Source organism: Typopeltis vanoorti, chromosome 18 (assembly GCF_054136105.1).
Source record: "Typopeltis vanoorti isolate ZY-2024b chromosome 18, IOZ_Tvanoo_1.0, whole genome shotgun sequence".
Classification (NCBI taxonomy): domain Eukaryota; kingdom Metazoa; phylum Arthropoda; class Arachnida; order Uropygi; family Thelyphonidae; genus Typopeltis; species Typopeltis vanoorti.
The window spans coordinates 48875263-48895073 of NC_143566.1; the positions used below are offsets into that span (position 1 = coordinate 48875263).

The following is a 19811-nucleotide window of genomic DNA, read 5'->3' on the forward strand; positions in this document are numbered from 1 at the left end:
TATCTGTAAATGAAAAAAAAATCACTTTGGAAAGCACTGTTCATGAATACCAAATACTTCAACTTTCCTTTGTGAGCTGAAATAAAACTGAATAAAACATAAGCGAAAGAAACATTAGGAAACTTTTAAGAGAGTGTCTCGCATGAGCGGTCTAATATCATCTGAGTAGGAACAGGAAGTTCACAGTCAATTACGATGAAGAGATAGCTGACGAAAGAGACACTTCATTCTATAAATAATTTGCAGTTGTTAATATTATCATGACAGATTGATACTTTTTCGTGTCTTAGATTATTTGTATTTAAAACAGATGCACTTTTTTTTTCTCCTTTCGATTTTTCTAATTTTCGCAACTGTGTTTAGTTCCTGCACTACTTAACTAATGCTCTTGATCTCTAGTAAGCCTTGACCCAACGACTGTTTCATGCAATCAAACGCCATCCAGAAACGTGGTAGCTGTTCTGGCTTATTGCCATTAAAGGAAGGGTAAGCTGAAATGCTTTTATATTGAACTCTTTTAGTGTAAATAATTAATTATTAATGATGCCTCGTGATAAAATGCTTTCCATTTCGTACCATAAAAACTCTTTAAGTTTCATTTAATCAAAAGTGTCTAAATGAAGACAGAATAGTGCAAGAAAAATTATCTGTTGTTTTTCATGGCCATATACAAAGTAGCGCCAGCAGTTATTTTGCGGAGCATTGAAGTTAGCGTAGATTACATGCGTTTTACTCAAACTTTTGTAAATAATTTTTATTTCGTTATTTTCTTATTGATATCTTCTTATAAATAATTTTAGTGTTTTCCCACTATTATTTATAATCGTTCTGTGTCAATAAGTACAAAGAAATATGCAGACGACGTAGGATGTTATATAACGCCACCTTGTTTCCTTTATTGTTATTATTATTATTTTTTTTTTGATAACAAAGCATTCAATTAATAATATTAATGTATTAAATAAATCATTTATGCAGCTGTTTCCCTAAATAATTCTGAGACAGTTCAAGCTCGTCAAGTTTGGGGATGATATTTATTCTCTGTATATATCCCAGCTACTATAGGCATAATTAAAGTGCTATTAATAAACCGTGCTATTTTCACAATTGTTTTTTTTTTTTTTTTTTTTTTTTTAAATTCCAGAAGCGATATTAGATGTTTCAAAGGTCAACTCAAGTAAAGTATTCTGAAATACATTTAGATGACATAACTTGTCATCTAAATATAAGTAATTTTTTAATACAATTTAAATATTCAGTAAAATAAAAACTAGTAAAGGCAGTAGACAAAAAACAAAACAAACCAATAATATCAAATTTTATAAATTATTTATTAATATTAAAGAAAAATTCTACTCTGAACTAATTACATATAATTAAAAATATTAATAATCCAAATTTTTAACAAAGTCTATGAAGGTCTAGACTGTTTTATAGACATGGTGACGAGATTAGATCAGCATCTAGTAAGAGCAGATATCGGAAAGATAAAGAAATTACTTGCACATTCATTTGCCAGTTAGCGTGTTAAGTTCACCCTTATTACGATAACGGTAGAATCCTAGGATTTGTTCACAAATTCCCTTTTTTTGGGGGGGGGGAAGAGGGGGAAGATTGTGACAGGTATGAGAGCAGGCTTAAGAGAGTTATGGAACAAAAAAAAATTCTCGCGTTTTTTTTTTTTTTTTAATTTAATCAAAATGTGGCTTGTTAGATCAACATTGCTTTTATTATAAAGTGATAAAAGCTCTTAACAACACTGACTGGGGCTTCATTTATTCTGAAATGCCAGTTTAGACATTCGTATACAATTGATAGTTATAGATTACACATGAGCAAAATTTAATTCTAAAAATGTGTGCACTGCCACCGAACTAATACTTAAAACTGGATTATAAGTTTCAGAAATAAACAAAAAAAAAAGATATAACAAAATAAAGAGAATTAAAATTTTGAGAAATAACTAATATTTCTCAAAATTTCGTAAATATACGAAACATGTAGAACAGGTTTCACTTCATATGTAACTGTTTAAGTCAGAATGTTGTTTTATTATTATTATTTTGATATTTTTCTAAAATATCCCAATAATTAAGCTTACATGTAATTAATGCTCAGGATTAAAATGAAGATGTAGAATGAAATTATACAAAGAACCTGATATTCTGGTTTATCTCTCACATGGAATGACTGAGCATTCTGTAGAGAGAGATCACTAAGGTATAATAATCTAAAGATAGTAAAATAAATATTATAAATTACTAATATCTTATTGATATACATTAAAGTTAAAATTCTGAAATTTCTCGCCAATTTCAAATGCTCTGCCTATCGGGCCTTGCTTCTTTCAAACATTTATTATAATTAAGGCCACTTAATGAAATTTTGTACAGGGAGTAAGAAGCCACGGTAAGAACAGGTGTTGGATTAACTGATTGGCTTCAGATTGGAAAGGGAGTTAGGCAAGGATGTTTACTTTCTCATCACTTGTTTAGTATATATGCTGAGGCCATCATGCGTGAAGCATTGGATGAGCTAAAGACAGGAATTAGGATAAGTGGTACATTGATCACTAATCTGAGGTATGCTGATGACACCGTACTCCTCTATAATGACAAGGAAGAACTAGGACAAATTCTTAATAAAGTTAAGAAGATCAGTAATAACAGAGGACTTCAACTCAATCCTAGCAAGACACATAGGAAATATAAACAGAGAAGCTCTTGAGAAACAAGTGTACCTTAATGGAGAAAGAACTGAGGAAGTCAGCAAGTTTAAATACTTGGGATCCATTATTAATGCCACGAATTGCTGTTCAGAAGACGTCAGAAGAAGATTAGGAATGGCTAAAACAATAGTCAGAGACTTGTCTAATATCTGGAAGGATGGAGCTATCTCCATGGGAACAAAGTTGAGGATTTTGGATACAGTTGTTTTTCTAACTGCACCTTATAGATGTGAGACTTGGAACTTAAAGAAGTCAGATGACAAAAGGATAGCTGCTTCTGAGATGCAGTGTTACAGAAGGATGTTGAGGATATCGTATACTTGGACACATTGAGAAGATGGAGGACTTCTCAAAACAGTAATAGAAGGTAAAGTTCCTGGAAAAAGAAGAAGGGGCAGACGGTCAATGTGATGGATGAATTGTGTGTGTGTGTGTGGAGTGACTGATCTTCAGAGAATTGAAACTTCCAGAAAAGCATACAACAGGACTACATGGCGAGGCCTGGTGTGGCACATCGCCGAGCATCGGAGTGACCATACGGCATCATATGGGTGTCCAATGAACAGATGATGACGAATGAAATCTTAGATAACGAGTACCAACTGTATTTGTTCAAATAATTTAAAATATATCCATTTCAGTATTATTTATTTGTTTTTTGAATTTAACCAATAGACTTTGTTGTTCATTTTTGTTTCTTCATCACAGATACTAATGGAATTAAAAGAAAAAGTCTGCATCGTAACAGGGGGCGCTAATGGCGTCGGGAAAGCTATTTGCGAGACACTCGCTTGGAGAGGCTGTAAGGTAGGCGATTACATAATGTACATCAAATATCTATACGAACCCAATTTAACATGTTACATATACATTTATGTAATTCAATAACTTTTGTTTTTCAGATATGTATATTGGACGTCGCCGTTTCTGACGGAGAGGCCGTTATGGCAGCATTAAATGCCACCCACGGCAGAGGAACTGCAATTTTTAAGAAATGTGATGTGTCCTCAGAAAAAGAATTTGAAGGTAAAAAAGACAAATTTAAGGTAATTTCTAATATTACCTTAAATCACATTTCAAGTAAATGAAATGTGACTGCATCATAGATGCGACTACATCACAAGTTCAATTTCATCCTATTACAATTTTCTGTTACAGTGAATGTAAAACATTACTAAGGCCCCCCCCCACCTATTCCCAGATTTTCATCTTTATTTCAAAGATAATCGTAAATTTTTTCTAATCCCAAGATTTTCTAACATAAAGATACATTCCAGCGATGCTAAATATACAGTATTTAGTATCACTAATTCAAAAATCTATACTAAATATACTTGAGAGCTTAATTAACAACCCCAAACGTATAATTATTTTAATGGAATGAATATCTTAATTGCAGATGCTTTCATATACACGCTTGCAAAACTGGGAAGAATAGATATTGTAGTTAATAATGCGGGAGTATTTGGTGAAAGTAACTGGAGGAAAATGATTGACGTCAATTTGGTAAGTACTAATTAATTTATCGTTCTTGCTTCTTCAGGAGTTTTTCTGAAAATTGTTATATTTCATTATAAAGTAGAACTGAATAAGATAAACTTACAAACTGGAATTTTTCTCCGACGTGCTTGTTTTAAAAGTTGTCAAAAATCATTATTGATAGCCATAATATTATGCTTTTTATATCTTTAATATCCAGCAGTTACAATGGGAAGTTCACAATCCATTGTTTTTCCGAGCTATTTACATTTTATGCGATACAAATTTAATATTACTTTGAAATTGTATCTTTACAGGCTGGCTGTATCCACGGTTGCTTTTTGGGATTTCGTTTCATGGGTAAAGATAAAGAAGGACGTGGTGGATCCATTATAAACATCGCTTCCATGGCAGGTATCGTAATGCCACATTTGTTCGTGATTTCTGCGCCAGCATAACTCACAAACTGAAACATTGAAGTAATCTAATTCCTATAACCGCTTCAAGATTTTTTATTTGTTTAATTAATGATCTTCAATAGCGTGAACAAACCACGTGTGTTTACAATACCTTATAATCTATTTAACTTCTATCCCATTGTATCGTATCCATAAGATAAGCCATTGTTTAATCCAGATAAGTGTAATGGTGTTTGCGTAGGGGAAAATATGCTTCATACCTATTACACAACCCTGGATTAATCAATCAATATAACTGTTAGTTGTTATTATTTCATGAATTTATTTTAAAAATCATTTTAGGTGTCCAGCCTTTAATTTACATGCCGTTGTATTCTGCCACGAAGTATGGAGTGGTTGGATTAACTCGGAGTATTGGGGTGAGTAAAACGAACATTCCCAGAGTATAATTTAGTAACAGATTAAATTGCAGTGTTTTAAGTCCTATTGTTATTATGTTAGTGCTAAAAGAGACATGAGTATATTCCCTAAAACTCTCATAATGTAAAAAGTATTGCGTAATCGAAAGTGTTGCCTATCTGTCGACGCACATCCTTTCAGCACTGAAACCAAAGATCCAATATCCGGAGAAACAGTTCTAGACCATTACACCTTCGCCACCCACATTTACAATTGGTACGATGCATTCGGGTATAAGGTGTTCCTCAGGCATTCACTGCATCTACACTGGTCCTAATCAGAAAGGATGTAGAATGATTTATCACGAACTTTCAACTCTACAAACCATTCAAGATATTCTTTCACCAGTGTAGTCTGCACACCGTTGGTTATGGTTGATGTCTCGGCTTATATGCAGCTGCCCTTTCAAAAAATGAAGACATAAAACTTCATAGTGTCCTATTAATAATCTGAATCCGTCTAGACTTTTTGAACTTTTCTATTATTATTTCCACATTCGGAATGAAAAGATTTCTGAACTACCCTCTCCTGCACTTTTTGGTCACTTGGTAGTAGCTTCTAGAGTCTTCCTTTGTGTTTCTGGGTTGAGGTAACATCCAGGCATTCCCACCGGCTGATCATGTTGCTTACAGTTGATTTTGGATGACGCAGTCTTTTTACTAATGCTATGAACGGTTAAGTCACTGCAATAGCATTCTATAATAAAACTTTCGAAGTGTGAGTCTCCTCTATGTGCTGAGCCTACGTAGATTCTTCCCCTCATTTAAGAGGGGAAGAATCTTTATAAGAGTTTTTTTTTTATCTAAAGGTGAGTTAAACGTTCTCATGTGTGTGTGTGTGTGGGGGGGGAGAAGTGGAGGAGGGTTTCCCCCAGAAATTCGGTTTTTCTTCGTGCAAAAAACTACAAACTGGCCAGAACACACACGATTAGCAGACAACACACTAGCATCGCAGCTGCTTCGGCTGTAATTCCAAATAATATATTTCATTATTACTTTCAATGGGTTTTACGATCTGCACTGCTACATAGGACTAGTAAGGTTATTTTAAAGCAGTCTGTCCTAACTTTAGAATATAATCAGTATGAACAAGAAGAAGTCAATTTTTACTCACCGAGAGTGCATGCAAAAAATAAAATAATAATAAAATAAAATAAATCAATAAATCCGGAAGTTCATAAAGCCATGCATATGCAAAACATACAAAACAGCCTCGTTCGAGTTGGTAACATTCGTTAGTTTGAGTCAGTAGTGTAGGAAACCTACGACATTGAAACAGTTGCCAAGGACAACAGTTTGCCAAGGCCTCCACAAACAGAATATTTTACCAATCACGAACATTGTCATACTACAAAAAGCCTATAACTCCCAATTTGTTAAGGCCGCCAAAAAGTAGCTATGCTACTGGTTTGAATGTCAAGAAATCGTCTGTCAGTTAAAAAGTGGGTAAAGCCAGCTCTTCAACTTTTAAGGAAGTTAAACTGATTTCATTATTCTAACTTATTCTATCTGAATCCTTAAGATCTATATCGCTTCCACATGAGAGGCTTCTAAGTCTCAAGTTGTATTGAGACTTAGAAGTTCTAAATGTATTCCTAATAGGACAAAAATGAATTGTCTTGGAATCCATATATGGTTGAATGAATAAATAAGTAATTTATTTCAGAATGACTCTTTTGTCCAATAGGACCTAGGTTGGAAAAATATCGCTATACACCTCTATCCAATTAATGATCTCTATTTTTATGATTGTAATACATTTTACAAACATTAAATTTGTTTTTTCTGTACACAAGTTATTGCCGGACTGGACTGGAAATTCTGTTTTTATTCAGAATCCAAAACTGTTTGGCTAACTGCTCTACTGTTACATTTGTTTAAACAAATCACATACTGTATAAAGTTTTTAAAAACAATGTAATACTGTAATACAATTTATGTAGCTTGTTCGTAAGTTTTGCTTCGTTGTATTTTAATGATATCACATTGTTGATCTGTTCAGAACAAGTAAATTCGTGAATGCATTACTATAGTAACATTCTGTACATACACACGTAATTTTAAGATATAAACTGAAATTGAGTTTTAAAAATGCTTTGACTTGAGTCAGCCATTTTAGAAATGGTTATTATTAATGTAGTTTCACATCTTTCAGAACTTCCTATACTTTGAAAAGAGTAGGGTGTCTGTGTATGCTTTATGCCCCAGTGCGGTTACAACGAGGCAGTTTTATAAAATGCCACAAAATTCTCTGTTCCCAGAAGAATGTAAAAAATTTGTTGATACCGTTACACCAATAGAGTAAGTACAATTTTAACTTTTTTTTTTTGAAATACATTAAATTAATTTCTCTGTAATAAAAATGTAAAAGCATTTTCAAATGTCACTAAACTCCTTTGATTTTATTCCTAACTATTTTACAATCCGTAAATTAATCATTCAATCCACTATTCTAATTTTGAATCTCACAACGTCACTAGCAGAGCAAACACCTACTTTATTTGGAAGGAAAATTAAAGAAAGCGCGTGGGGAAGGAAAATATTTAAATTTTGTTTTATAATATGCTACAGTTTTTTTAATGAACATATTTTTAGTCTTGAACGTCTAAAATTATAGGTATTATTTCTGAGAAAATTTCCATGGTACTCTTCTAAGTGAATATTATTTTTATGGCTATTTAGCCAATTTTGGTTTAGAAGAACCCCCTTTTTTTATAATGTCATTGGCTTTTTAATCAACTTTTAGGGCATTACTGATGTTCATATCATCAGTAATGTTTTATATGAACATCAGTGGAAAATTTCAGTGGCATCCCGACGTATGGCGATGTACATTCATTGCTGAAGAAACGAAGTCTGAATGGAAGGGGATCGGAAAAGTGGGGTTTGAGAGATGTGGGAGAATTATTGGTGAGGCAAGAGGTATGCGAACTTTTTTTTTTTTTTTTTTTGAAAAACCTGGGTTTTTTTATATTTTTTAAATTATTAAAAAGGTAGGCAGAGAATACTTTGGGATGGGGGTGAACATAGAAATTTTATGGAAAGAAGAAGGATATTATGGGATAAGATCAGGGGTGGGAGGCGTTTCGACAGTGCGTCGTCTTCGGAGCTTGTGGGGGAAGTGGAGGCTATGTCATGCCGGCTTGGTGTTTCTGTTTTTGGTGTATCTGTGTTGTATTCCATTGGTCGGAGTCGTGACCTAATTTTTATGTTATGGAGCTTCCAACTTTCGGAAATTATGTAGGGCCGGTGGACGTTTATTGAGTTTTTGTCCTATTTTACGTCAACCACAATAAACATCCACCGGCCTCATAAAACAAATTAACAGCATCCTACACGTTCTAAAAAATCAAAACAAGATAGACAAAATAACAATGAAAAACACAACACGCGCACCACACGTACCCCTTCTATGTTCGGACAAATTAAAACCCATAAAGACGGTTACCCGTACGCCCAATAGTCTCATACAAAAACACCACCAAATTACCCTTATCGAAATTCGTAGCCAAACTACTTAAACCATTATTTGCCAAGTCCAAATCTATGATAAAAAACACAGACGACCTTTTCCAAAAAATAAAAACCTAACTCTATGCCACGAAGACGTCCTCACTTCGTTAGACGCAACTTCGCTAAACACTAACGTAGACGTCCCCAGAACATTAGACATCGTACACACACTACTCACAGATGACCACACCCTAGGGTCACGAACAAAATGAACGCCCAGCGATATCATAAACCTAATCAAATTAGTAATTTCAGCAAATTTCTTTAATTTTTATATCCAAATTTTCGGACTCCCTATGGGCCAAAATATCAGCGGACAATTAGCTGAATTATTTCTATCACACACAGAATCGCACATACTCATCCCTCTTCCCCGACGCATCACCTTTTATGGCCGATACGTGGACGATATTCCATGCATTGGAGAACTAATATACATCACCACTTTACAAACATCCCTTAGCGACTTCAGTAACAGACTAAAATTCGCCATAGAAACAGAACATGAAAAATCCATCTTTTTCCTTAACCTAACATTAATTAGAACAAACAACAAAATAGCCACAAAAATATTCCACAAACTACCTCCTCTTCAGCTCATACCATCCTTATTCTATTAAGAAATCAGTCATCCTAGCATAGTTTATAAATGCTTACAAGTCTTCGACTACACACAATTATCTCAACACTGAGATGAAATTAACAGATTTTTAAAAATTGAAATTACCGAACACAGCTGATAAATTACGCCAACAAAACAGCAAAAACACGTCAATACAATCCAACACCCAAAACAAACTTCCCAACACAAAAACTCATCAAACTGCCATACATCCAGAACACATACAAAGCCTACAAATATATTTTCAACCACACCGACTATAAGTTGGTGTTCACCACAAACCGAAAACTGGCAACACTTCTAAAAACCTAGTAAATCTCTCTCTCTCTCTCTCTCTCTCTCACACACACACACAAAGAAATACTAGAACACCACAATGTGGTTTACAAATTTCCTTGCCAATAAGATTGTGATGTCACCTACACAGGTTCTACTATCAGATCTTTGTGGTCAAGACTACGAACACTTCCGTGACTGTAACATCCCAATTCCAGAACATTTAAACAATAAAAAACGCAACAACCAAAAGAAAAACAGAATACAATATACAGGAAAAACAGAAATAGCTGTCCACGCCCTTGAACAGAAACATATCCCACAAATCGACAGGGTCATAATAGTAGACATACAGGAAAACGAAACAATACTTAGAATATCTGAAACGATAGCCATAAAATATGACGAAAACTCAATCAACGTCCACAGACCCTACTTAATTTCCGAGTGTTGGAAGCTCCACAACATAAAAATTAGGTCACAACTCCGACCAATGGAATACAGCACAGATACACAAAGCCGGCATGACATAGCCTCCACTTTCCCCACGAGCTCTGAAGACGACGCACTGTCGAAACGGCTCTCACCCCGTTCTCCCACCCCTGATCTTATCCCATAATATTCTTCTCCTTCCCGAAAAATTTCTATGTTCACCCATCCCAAAGTATTCTCTGCCCACCTTTAATAATTAAAAAAAAACCCCGGGTTTTTCAAAAAAGTTCGCATACATTTTGCCTCACCAATAATTCTTCCACATCTCTCAAACACCCCACTTTTCCGAACTTCCCCACCTTCCGTTCAGGCATACTTCCTTCCTTCAGCAATGAAGGTATATCGCCATACGCCGGTATGCCACTGAAAAAAAAGACAGCCATATAAAAAAGGGTGCTCCTAAATAACAACAAAAAAAAAGGCTAAATAGCCATAAAAATAATGTCTAAAATTATTGTATTATAGTATTAAAAACAGAATTAAAATCCTGTAGTATTAAAAAACAAATATATATTTTAAATTTCTTCAAGATTTAGGGTCGAGAGTTTATATGTCTTCTTTTGCTCCATCGTTTTTTTCATACTACGTTTTAAGGACCGAACGAGAAGGTCAAACAGTTTACCTGGCCGTAGTGCCATGCTATACCAGACACTGACGTCTGGCTTTAAGTTCTATGGCAGCATTTTTAACAAGAGGTGTTTATTTATAATGTTATTATTAGGAATGGAAGATGAGGAGTGGATGAGGGGGGGGGTAGTCAAGAAGTTAAGTACTTTTTAGCTATTTGATCAGATGTACGTTGGCACTTTCACTGGAATTCTCTCACATCCTTATTTAGGCCATCTACATTAAGAAAGACCGCACTCAACCAGTTCCTGACCTTCACTAAAAAGTCAACTTTATCCTTATCTTAAAATGAACTCTTCTTCCTCTGCTTTCCCAGCAATTTACAGGCATAATACACTGCTCTTATGGTCTTAGCTGCTTCGTGCATAAATCCCAAACAAAGAAACCATCTAAAACGAAACAGCCACGATTTCAGAGTCGCATCGGCTGAAATAATTCCACCGACTTTTCTCGGTTAATACAAGCATGCTAACTTAAATCTGATTTTATTAGAGGTTTAGCTATCTATGTATAAAATGTGGGAATATGAACAAATAATTAAAATGTGAGGAATGTGTTTATTTGTGGCATTTCCGAGACATTAACCATCAACTCAGAAGAAAAATCGGACCATCACAACATTATACACTAGCACCTTATTCAAATGACATCTCGTTCTACAAAGAGTCCTTTATACGACTTAAACTGAAGAAAAAACATTATTTTATTAATGTGAAGAATTGCAGTAGTTTAACTCAGGTCACTTAACATGATCTTTAAATGTATATCCTAAAATTTCTGAAGATAGGTTAGATTTAAATAAACATTCAATTTGAATATGTTGCGAAGCAATATTATCATTTGAAAACCTCGAACTGAAAGCTATTATTTTGCTTACAGCTTATTAGAAAGTTGTATGCACAAAAATCTTCAAATTCTTTAAAAAAAATGAAAGATTTTTGTTTACAGAGAATACAAATCCATTCTTCAGGGTGTCCATGGACAAAGAAAGCTCTGTAAATAACAAATTGAAAACATAAAACGTTTGTACAGGGTGTCCCAAAATTCACGCAAGATTTAAACTTAGCGCCAATTTGTGCGGTAAAGTGTTGCCAACGAGAAAAAAAAGACAGCGTGACAGCTGACAGTTCAGGGTTATTAAAAATGACCACACACAGCGAAGAGAGTTCGTTGAATGGATTATGGAACAACAACAAGTGGATGCTTATTTTTCAAAACAAAATCATCTTCAGCGATGAGGCTCATTTTCATCTTGATATTTTCGTTAATCGACAAAATTGTCGCATTTGGGGTTCAGAAAATCCACGCGTGATTGTTGAGAAACAAATGCATCCACAACGTGTCACTGTTTGGTGCGGATTTTGGGCTGGAGGCATCATCGGTCCATTCTTCTTCGAAAATGCGGCTGGTAAGGCAATAACAGTTAATGGTGCTCGCTATCGCGACATGATAATCCAGTTTTTTGTGCCTAAATTGCAAGATATGGATGTGGAAGACATGTGGTTTCAACAAGACGGCGCCACATGTCATACAGCCCGAGAAAGAATTCAATTACTGCATGAGTCATTTCCTGGTCGTGTAATTTCCCGTTTTGGTGATCAGAATTATCTGCCCAGATCATGTGACTTAACGTTGGACTTTTTTTCTTTGGGGTTTTTTGAAGTCTAAGGTTTATGCCAACAAGCCCACGAGCACCCACGCCTTGAAGGAGGAAATTGAGCGCTGTATCAACGAAATTCAGCCATATTTATGCAAAACGGTCATGGAAAATTTCGACAAAAGAGTGCATATGCGCCAGCAAAGCCGTGGAGGCCATTTACCCGATATGCTATTCCATGAATAACCCTATACTGTATACTTTATGAATCAATAAGAAATTACAATTTTTAATTAAAAACCTGTGTTTTCTATCAAAATTACTTCTTGCGTGAATTTTGGGACACCCTGTACATATTACTTAACTGTTTTTTCCTCATTTTTTGGGGAAAACAGTTAAGTTTTTGAATTGAGAAAGTCTAGGCGCAAGGATAAATTTTTGATTTATGATTTTCATATGAAATTGAAATAAAAGCATGACAAACACTATGTGTATAACATGCCTGCAGGATATATGAAAAAAAAAAAAAAAACGTTTCCAACAGGTAAAACCACGCCACAGCTGTACTTCTTCGTGTACATTGTTCTGAGAAGTGTTATTAGATGTTGAGACTAACGCACGTTGATTTGCAAACATGTAGAACTGGCAGATGCCATTGGAAGTAAGGACTTGCCAACAACAATTGTAACTCAAGTTGCACTTCGAACGGCTGCGTTACGTATTAAATAGGTACCCACATTTCGATGTTTATTCCTCAATACATCAATATGACTTCCAAAATATAGTTTTTGGATCATCAAATGAATGAATTGCGATGTTTATATACATAACTGATTTTAATATATAATTAATATTTGTCGATTTACAAGAAAGTTTTAAATTTAGTCTCGAATTTTTTATATTTAAAGAAAAACTTTTTTTTTTTTTTTCAGTCCTGAAGTCGTAGCCCAAGCAGTCATTCAAGTTCTGGAAGAAGGAAGAAATGGCTCTGTTTTAAGTGTGACAGCTGACGGAACGAGTTATGTATAAAAAGATCTTTAGAAGTTCCATACACTTCTGGATGAGCCACTAATCAATACTTGGCGAGAAATAATGACAAAAGTATTTTAGATAGGAAAAAAAACAAGCGAGAATAAACAAATAATATTTACGTATCTTTTAAAAGTTGTCTTTATTTTATGGCTCAGATCTGACAACATAAACAAGACGAATTGAATTTTATCTAAACCAATATTGCAATCTAAACTCGGCATTTCTATATATAAAAAAGTAGAACAGGGACATCCTCTAAATGATTAAGTAACGATCGTTTCCACATTTTTAGACTTCCCTATTGTCACAAGCCCGCAATAAATCACCCCCATAAAATAATCAACAAACAGGTAGTACACAAATGAAAATTTTGATGAGTATTTTGGCATTTATATGATTGTCTCTATAATATAAAAATAAAAATAAATGAGAATTATCTTGTCACTCTCTCTCTCTCTCTCTCTCTCTCATGGTTAAAAGCTCTATTATTATTATTATTATTATTATTATTAATAAAACACTTTCCCCCACTCACTACGAATGTCATCAGGTAATTTAACAATTTTCACACCATATACAATTTTTAATCCTTTCTATTTAAAGTATAATTTACTTTCATAGATAGTGCCTTTCTTTACATTATTCTGGAGTGGTCGTACATACTGCAGCAACTCTTAGCGAAGGAGACTTGAGTTGCAACTGACGCCATTCGTTTTCCTTTGCTTCTTTTCAACTTATGGTTACTTATTCTGCTTTACTAAATAAACATGCATAAAGTCAGCCAAAAATATGAAGCATTCAAGTCAGAGATTTGGAGAGCGAAGCGAGCAGAGGATGGAATCTTCTTGTTAATTAATTATGAGGAATCATTATCTGTCCGCGCGGTTAGCCTAGTGGCTGTGCGCTTCGCAACCACATGCCTGGAGAAGGAGTGTCTTGGGTTCGATTCCCGTCGGTGACCTGAGGAGCAGAAGGATCTTCCTCAGCCATAGCCAAGTTAACAGGTCTTTGGCGTGGACAGCAGGGTTTCTTCCCCCAGTTTATCCTGGGGTTTTTCCTCCCACAAAGCAGGCAAACCGGCCTTGAGAACTCAACACTACGGACATAGGATATACCGGATCGTAGGGCTAACCACCTTATCCTGTGAACGGCTTGAGGTCCGATGATTAATAAACCCTTGACACTGCAAGGTAAAAGAGGGTAAAAGGAAGATTAGATGAAATTAATCTTTATCTGGACGTTTTTCAGTTGAAAGTAGTTAGCTGATCTCATATGGAAGGTAGCAGTTTCTTTCTTTTTTTTTATTTCATCCCTCATAGAGGCAAATCGGGCAGAGAACACACAATTTACAGATAAAAATATTATTATTACCGGGCAGTACATGATGTTGTGGGGAAATGGTGGATACCACCATTGTATGTTGATGGAGGATTAAGTAGAGTCTCCGTAGCTCAGTCGGTATAGACGAAGCCCTTTGGTCGGAAACATCTGAGTTCGATTCTCGTAAGTGACGCGAGGAACCTTCATCTGGTCTCTTTCGACTAAAGGTGAGTTAGCCGGTCTCATTCGGAGGTGGAGGGTTTTTTCAATCGGAAACTCAGGTTTTTCGTACCTCAGAACAGACAAACCGGCCAGTAGAACACACGCAATTTACAGACAACAATACTTAGGAGGCATAGGAATAACCGCCTTATCCTCGTATTATGGTTAGGAAATCCAAAAGGTGCTTGGAATGCTATGGGTGTTTAAGTGCCTGTTAAAGCCACTGATGGAATGAAGTGGAGGATTAAGTACTAGAGACGGTGGATTGAGTGCCCTCCCGCGATGAGTCCTTGAGCTTCATGGTGGCGTCATGTAATAATAATTATCATTAAAATAATAATAAACTAGACTATTAGTGCACTAAATAAGCAAGTACATCACTGCACAAAAAAAGTTTAAAGCTGTTGCAAGTATGTAGTTGTTTATTTCAATTTTTAAATGATTATCTGAAGAAGGGATGTTTAATTTTTATGTACTTGTTATCGGCAATATTAAATAATTTTCTAAATTATTATAAAAAAGTTCAATATTTTATTTGCTAATTAAAATTATCAGAATTATTTATTTCAGACATCTTGCTTCCATGACGTCCCATCCAGTTTATCACGTGGCTAGACGATCGTTTTGAACAACTTCAACGCGCCCTAAAGAAGTAAAACATTACTCTAGGTCACATGATGAACTGGATAACACATCACGTAGGCAAAATGTTTCAAACAAATAAATATTGAAACTGAGACAGAAAGAGCTGCGATCAGTTTGAGTAGATCGATTATTGCATATTCATGTGACCATAACTATATTGGATAGATGAGAAAATATTTTTAAATTGGAAAAATATATATATCGCCTCCCCCCGTTCCAAAGAACGCCATGCGGTTTATGGATGAGTAAAGAATTTTTTTTCCAACAAGCACTGCTGACGAAGTGATAAATTTTGTGCGTGTAACAACCCTCATCACAAAATGACTATTTCGTACTTGAATTCCAAAACAAACACAGCACTGACTTTCAGCCATGATATACTCGTGCAATTGATGAAAAGTAAAACATTTATTTCAAGAAGCTTCATATCACATCATATGATAAGTTATGATAGGCAGTAATGGTCGCTTTCTTTCGTTAGTTGCAATCGACTCAGATAAGATTAATAACTGAGGAGACAGCATTATAAATATAACTAAATATAGAAGTTGCTCACAGTGACAGCACCACAATTCAATGGAACGTCCTCAATTCTCACAGTTTTCTTCAATGTTCATTGCACAAAGATTTTTTATGTTGATGTCAACTGAAACGTATTAGTTAGAATAAGTAAAATTTAAAGGGCATACAATTAAGAATTTTTAGCACGTTTTGCACTTGTTCTTTTAATTTTATTTATTGTTATCACATTTTGAATAAATCGTTAATCCGATCCACAACGAACCCAAAATTGTGACTATTCTCATATAGAATAGAAAAAGCGCAAGTTACCGCACCATAATGACACACGTATAGAACCATACGCTAACGCACTTGGTAACGTTCGAAATGGGGATGACTATTATGGTAGCAGTGTCGGGCGAGTCCATCTCGGATACGAGACGTTTTTATGGATGCTCCAGACCCACAGTGCTTAAAGTGTGTACAGAGTGGTATCGTAATCTTGTTGGATTCTGTCTATACTTTAACCACTATGGATTGAACACCTAACAAAGAGGTAAGGTAATGTTGCAACATCTGACGTCAAAAAACAACGAAAGGAGAGAAGGGACAATATTCTCTAGTGTCCAAGTGTAGTATTGATACATCAGTAACTTCTTTTAGCGATGACCATCAGTGAAGAAATGATATTTTACGAGCATTCGAATTCAGAACTAGAACTTTCGAATTTATAAAACTAAATGTTACTCTATGTGCGAAATGAGTGCAAAAAAAAAGGTACCTGATGGTTGGGCGAGTAGGAATTCTGCTGATCTATGCGCACAGCACAATTTAACGCTTTGGAGGATCCATCGTGCATATTTCTACTATCTAAGTTTGTGGAAGTGGTATCACGGTATGTTTTATTAGAAATAGGAGCTCTGTTGCGTATTGACCAATGAATGATAGGCGTGGTCCACAGGCATCTCGGAGTAAAACCATTATGCCATGTTGCACTATTCTACAAGGAGACGTAGTTTTCTGAACGAAAATTTACTATGGCGACAGGTTCACATTATAAAGAATTAGTTCGGAGGAACATCAATATCACCCATCTTGAATAGCCGAAAAACTCGTCAAATCTCAATCGGATGCCTGTGGAACAGACACAGACAGTGAACCCTCTTCAAACCAGGGACTGTGAGATGGCTTGCAGACATTATGGCTACAAATGTACACCAACATTATCAGCCATCCAGTGAATGTCTGCAAATATCCGCCGTGCCATCAATGTGACGGTGGATATTAGTTTTCCTTGCGATAGATGGTCCAGCATAATGTTAGGAAAGTGGTCACAGGAAAATCGCAAGCCCTATGATCTTGGATGGAATTAATCATTAAAATGTACGAAAAAAAATCACACGAACAACTAGCAAACATTCTGAACAAAGGATTCCGAATACATTTATGAAGTGCAGTAGATGAAAAAAAAAGTGTCACGTGCTCGAGCATTTCTGATGTTAATGGTAAATAATGTTAATGGAAAATAGTTTTCCAATTTTTCGATAAAACACTGCATTGTAGACACCATCACAGTGTGGAATACTGTAATCCGGGAATATCAGCTGATATCATGTGATCGCGATTGCCAACCTATGAATATAGTTCTTGGAGTGAAATATTCGAGGTACATTAAAGTGACATTAAGCTCCAGAATACATCTACTAGCAAATAAACTACCGCAATAACTCTCACGAATGAAACTTAGCCGGACTGGTTGGCCGTGTGGTTAGCGTATCCGCTCTCCAACCGAAAGGCTGCAGGTTTGAATCCCTCCTAGGCATGGATGTTCTCCCATGCCCTAGGCGAGACTTCTCCCAGTACGGAGTGGATCATCATGGGAAAAGTAGACCCAACCCTCCAGCAATGGGGGAGGCCTTTACTAAGCACTGGGAAAGACATAGGCAGAACATAATGGAATATCAATGAAATTGAAAAGATAATGTAATAATGAATTAATGGCAGATTAAAATGAACAGATAAAATGTTATTGTCCTTCTTTGATGAAATCAATAGATAAACGATGAAGAAAAGATAGAATAAAATATAGTAAATAGGAAAAAATTCGTTACTTTGCAGATAACTTAAAATTAAATTGAAATTGAGAAGGGAAAATAAAGAAATCACCTGGAAGCAATGTAAACTTGATATTTGCGTATTGATAATTTAAATATTTTGCAATATTCCCTCTCTCGCCCTAACTGAATATGGGTTATCTGATCTCTTCATGAAAATCCTCTGGAAGACCACTAGAGAACAAAGATAGACGGAATGAAAGATGAGAAGAAGAAATAGATTGCTTCACTGTACTCGCAGATGGATGGTAAAAAGACGTTACTAAAATATCGTAAAAGGTTTTGTCGGTAAATTGAGTGGATCAGGGCCGATGCAATCATCTTAAAAGACGGAAAGACCGTCTCTAGTGATTCTGTAAGAGAAATTATCGATCAGCCGAACTGCCTTTTCTGAACTGCATCGAGCATTTTAGGAAGGTTTTTTGATGTATCACTCAAATGTGGATGGGATTTGGGATTAGTATGCACCACACAAGCTACTGCCTTGAGTGGCAAACGTTACCAAGATTTTTGGATGCTGGGAGAAACCATGGATGTCATTCTTGTGTGTGGGTGTCAAGGAAAGCCAGAAATTAAAATCAGTCTCCAAAAAAAGAGAGAGCTTATCGTATCTAGATCTAGTATCAAAAATAAGGGAAGGAGAATTCAGCTCTATTTCTCTGTGAGAAAGAATACAGACTATGCTTTGGGATGAAGAGATGATTAAGCTGTTCTCATCCCACTAAAGAACGACATGTGCATCAGTATTTGAGGCACTGCTTATAGCATTTCTTGAAGCTTGAGAGGTGACTGCAAGGTCAGTGAGAGAAGGTCATTTCGGTTTAGGAGATAAACCGAACAGACAATATAACCGAGTCCAAAGCACTCCTGCATTGATGGAGAAATCTGAAGAGAGAGAAAACTGCCCACTCAGTGTTCAAAGGAATGGAAGACAGCCATGGAAAGATTTCCCTAGTTAGACTTAATCAGATGTCTTAGATATGTCAAGAGCAACCTGCTCATCGCAACATGTTCATGGGTGGACATGTGATGTAGATATGAAATGGGGAATGCATACACACAGTGAAAAACTAATATGACTTTCTTCATGATTTTAGAAAGGAATGAGGTGAGTGAAATACGTCGAATAGACGCTTGCATCCATTTGATGGGTAAATGGTAGAGATAATAGAAGATGGTTTTAGTTCTGGAGCAAACCTTAGGGTATTAGGACCAAGTTACTTGGTCCTAATTCCGTTTCTACTTGAAAGACGATATTAGTGTTTCTATATAAGCTTGAGAAACGTCTGCGTTTTAAAAGGATCAAACTTGTTATTTTTATTAGTATGCTAAATATGCGAGTACTGCTATATAAAAATTCGTGATATCCTTGGCTCTGATTTCTTTTTTTTATTTCATCATATTTATTTTATTACAGTCTTGTGATTTGTTTTAATCTACTGGGTTTGATTTCGCATTATATATTATCTAACCACTTTGATTCGTATTGTTATCATGAGAAAGATAACATTGTTTTCCATGTGATAGCTGAAAAAAGGCAAATATATGAGGTTACTTTCCTTATTAGGTTACTGTGTAGAAATCGTATATTACAACCACAGGTAAGTTTGTTTCGCTTCTTTTTGTCATGTTCTTGTACCAATCTAGAATAAGTCAACGGTTTTGTAACTGACATATACATATATAATAATCTACGGTACTTATATATCCTTATAACCCAGACCCCCTCCCCTGATTAGTTTTCGAAACCATAATTTCGAAAACCA

The 19811-nt window shown here is 35.4% G+C and overlaps 1 protein-coding gene across 1 annotated transcript; it reads left to right on the top strand.

Annotated features, from left to right (window-relative positions):
- Window positions 1-224: 224 nt before the first annotated feature.
- Window positions 225-13375, top strand: LOC150096643 (15-hydroxyprostaglandin dehydrogenase [NAD(+)]-like). The gene is made up of 8 exons (XM_090408518.1): window positions 225-486; window positions 3437-3535; window positions 3631-3754; window positions 4128-4234; window positions 4525-4621; window positions 4969-5045; window positions 7240-7385; window positions 13144-13375. Exons 2-8 carry the CDS (start codon window positions 3443-3445, stop codon window positions 13238-13240), a joined length of 741 nt encoding a protein of 246 aa, XP_090264644.1. The 5' UTR covers window positions 225-486; window positions 3437-3442; the 3' UTR covers window positions 13241-13375.
- The last annotated feature ends 6436 nt before the right edge of the window (window positions 13376-19811 follow it).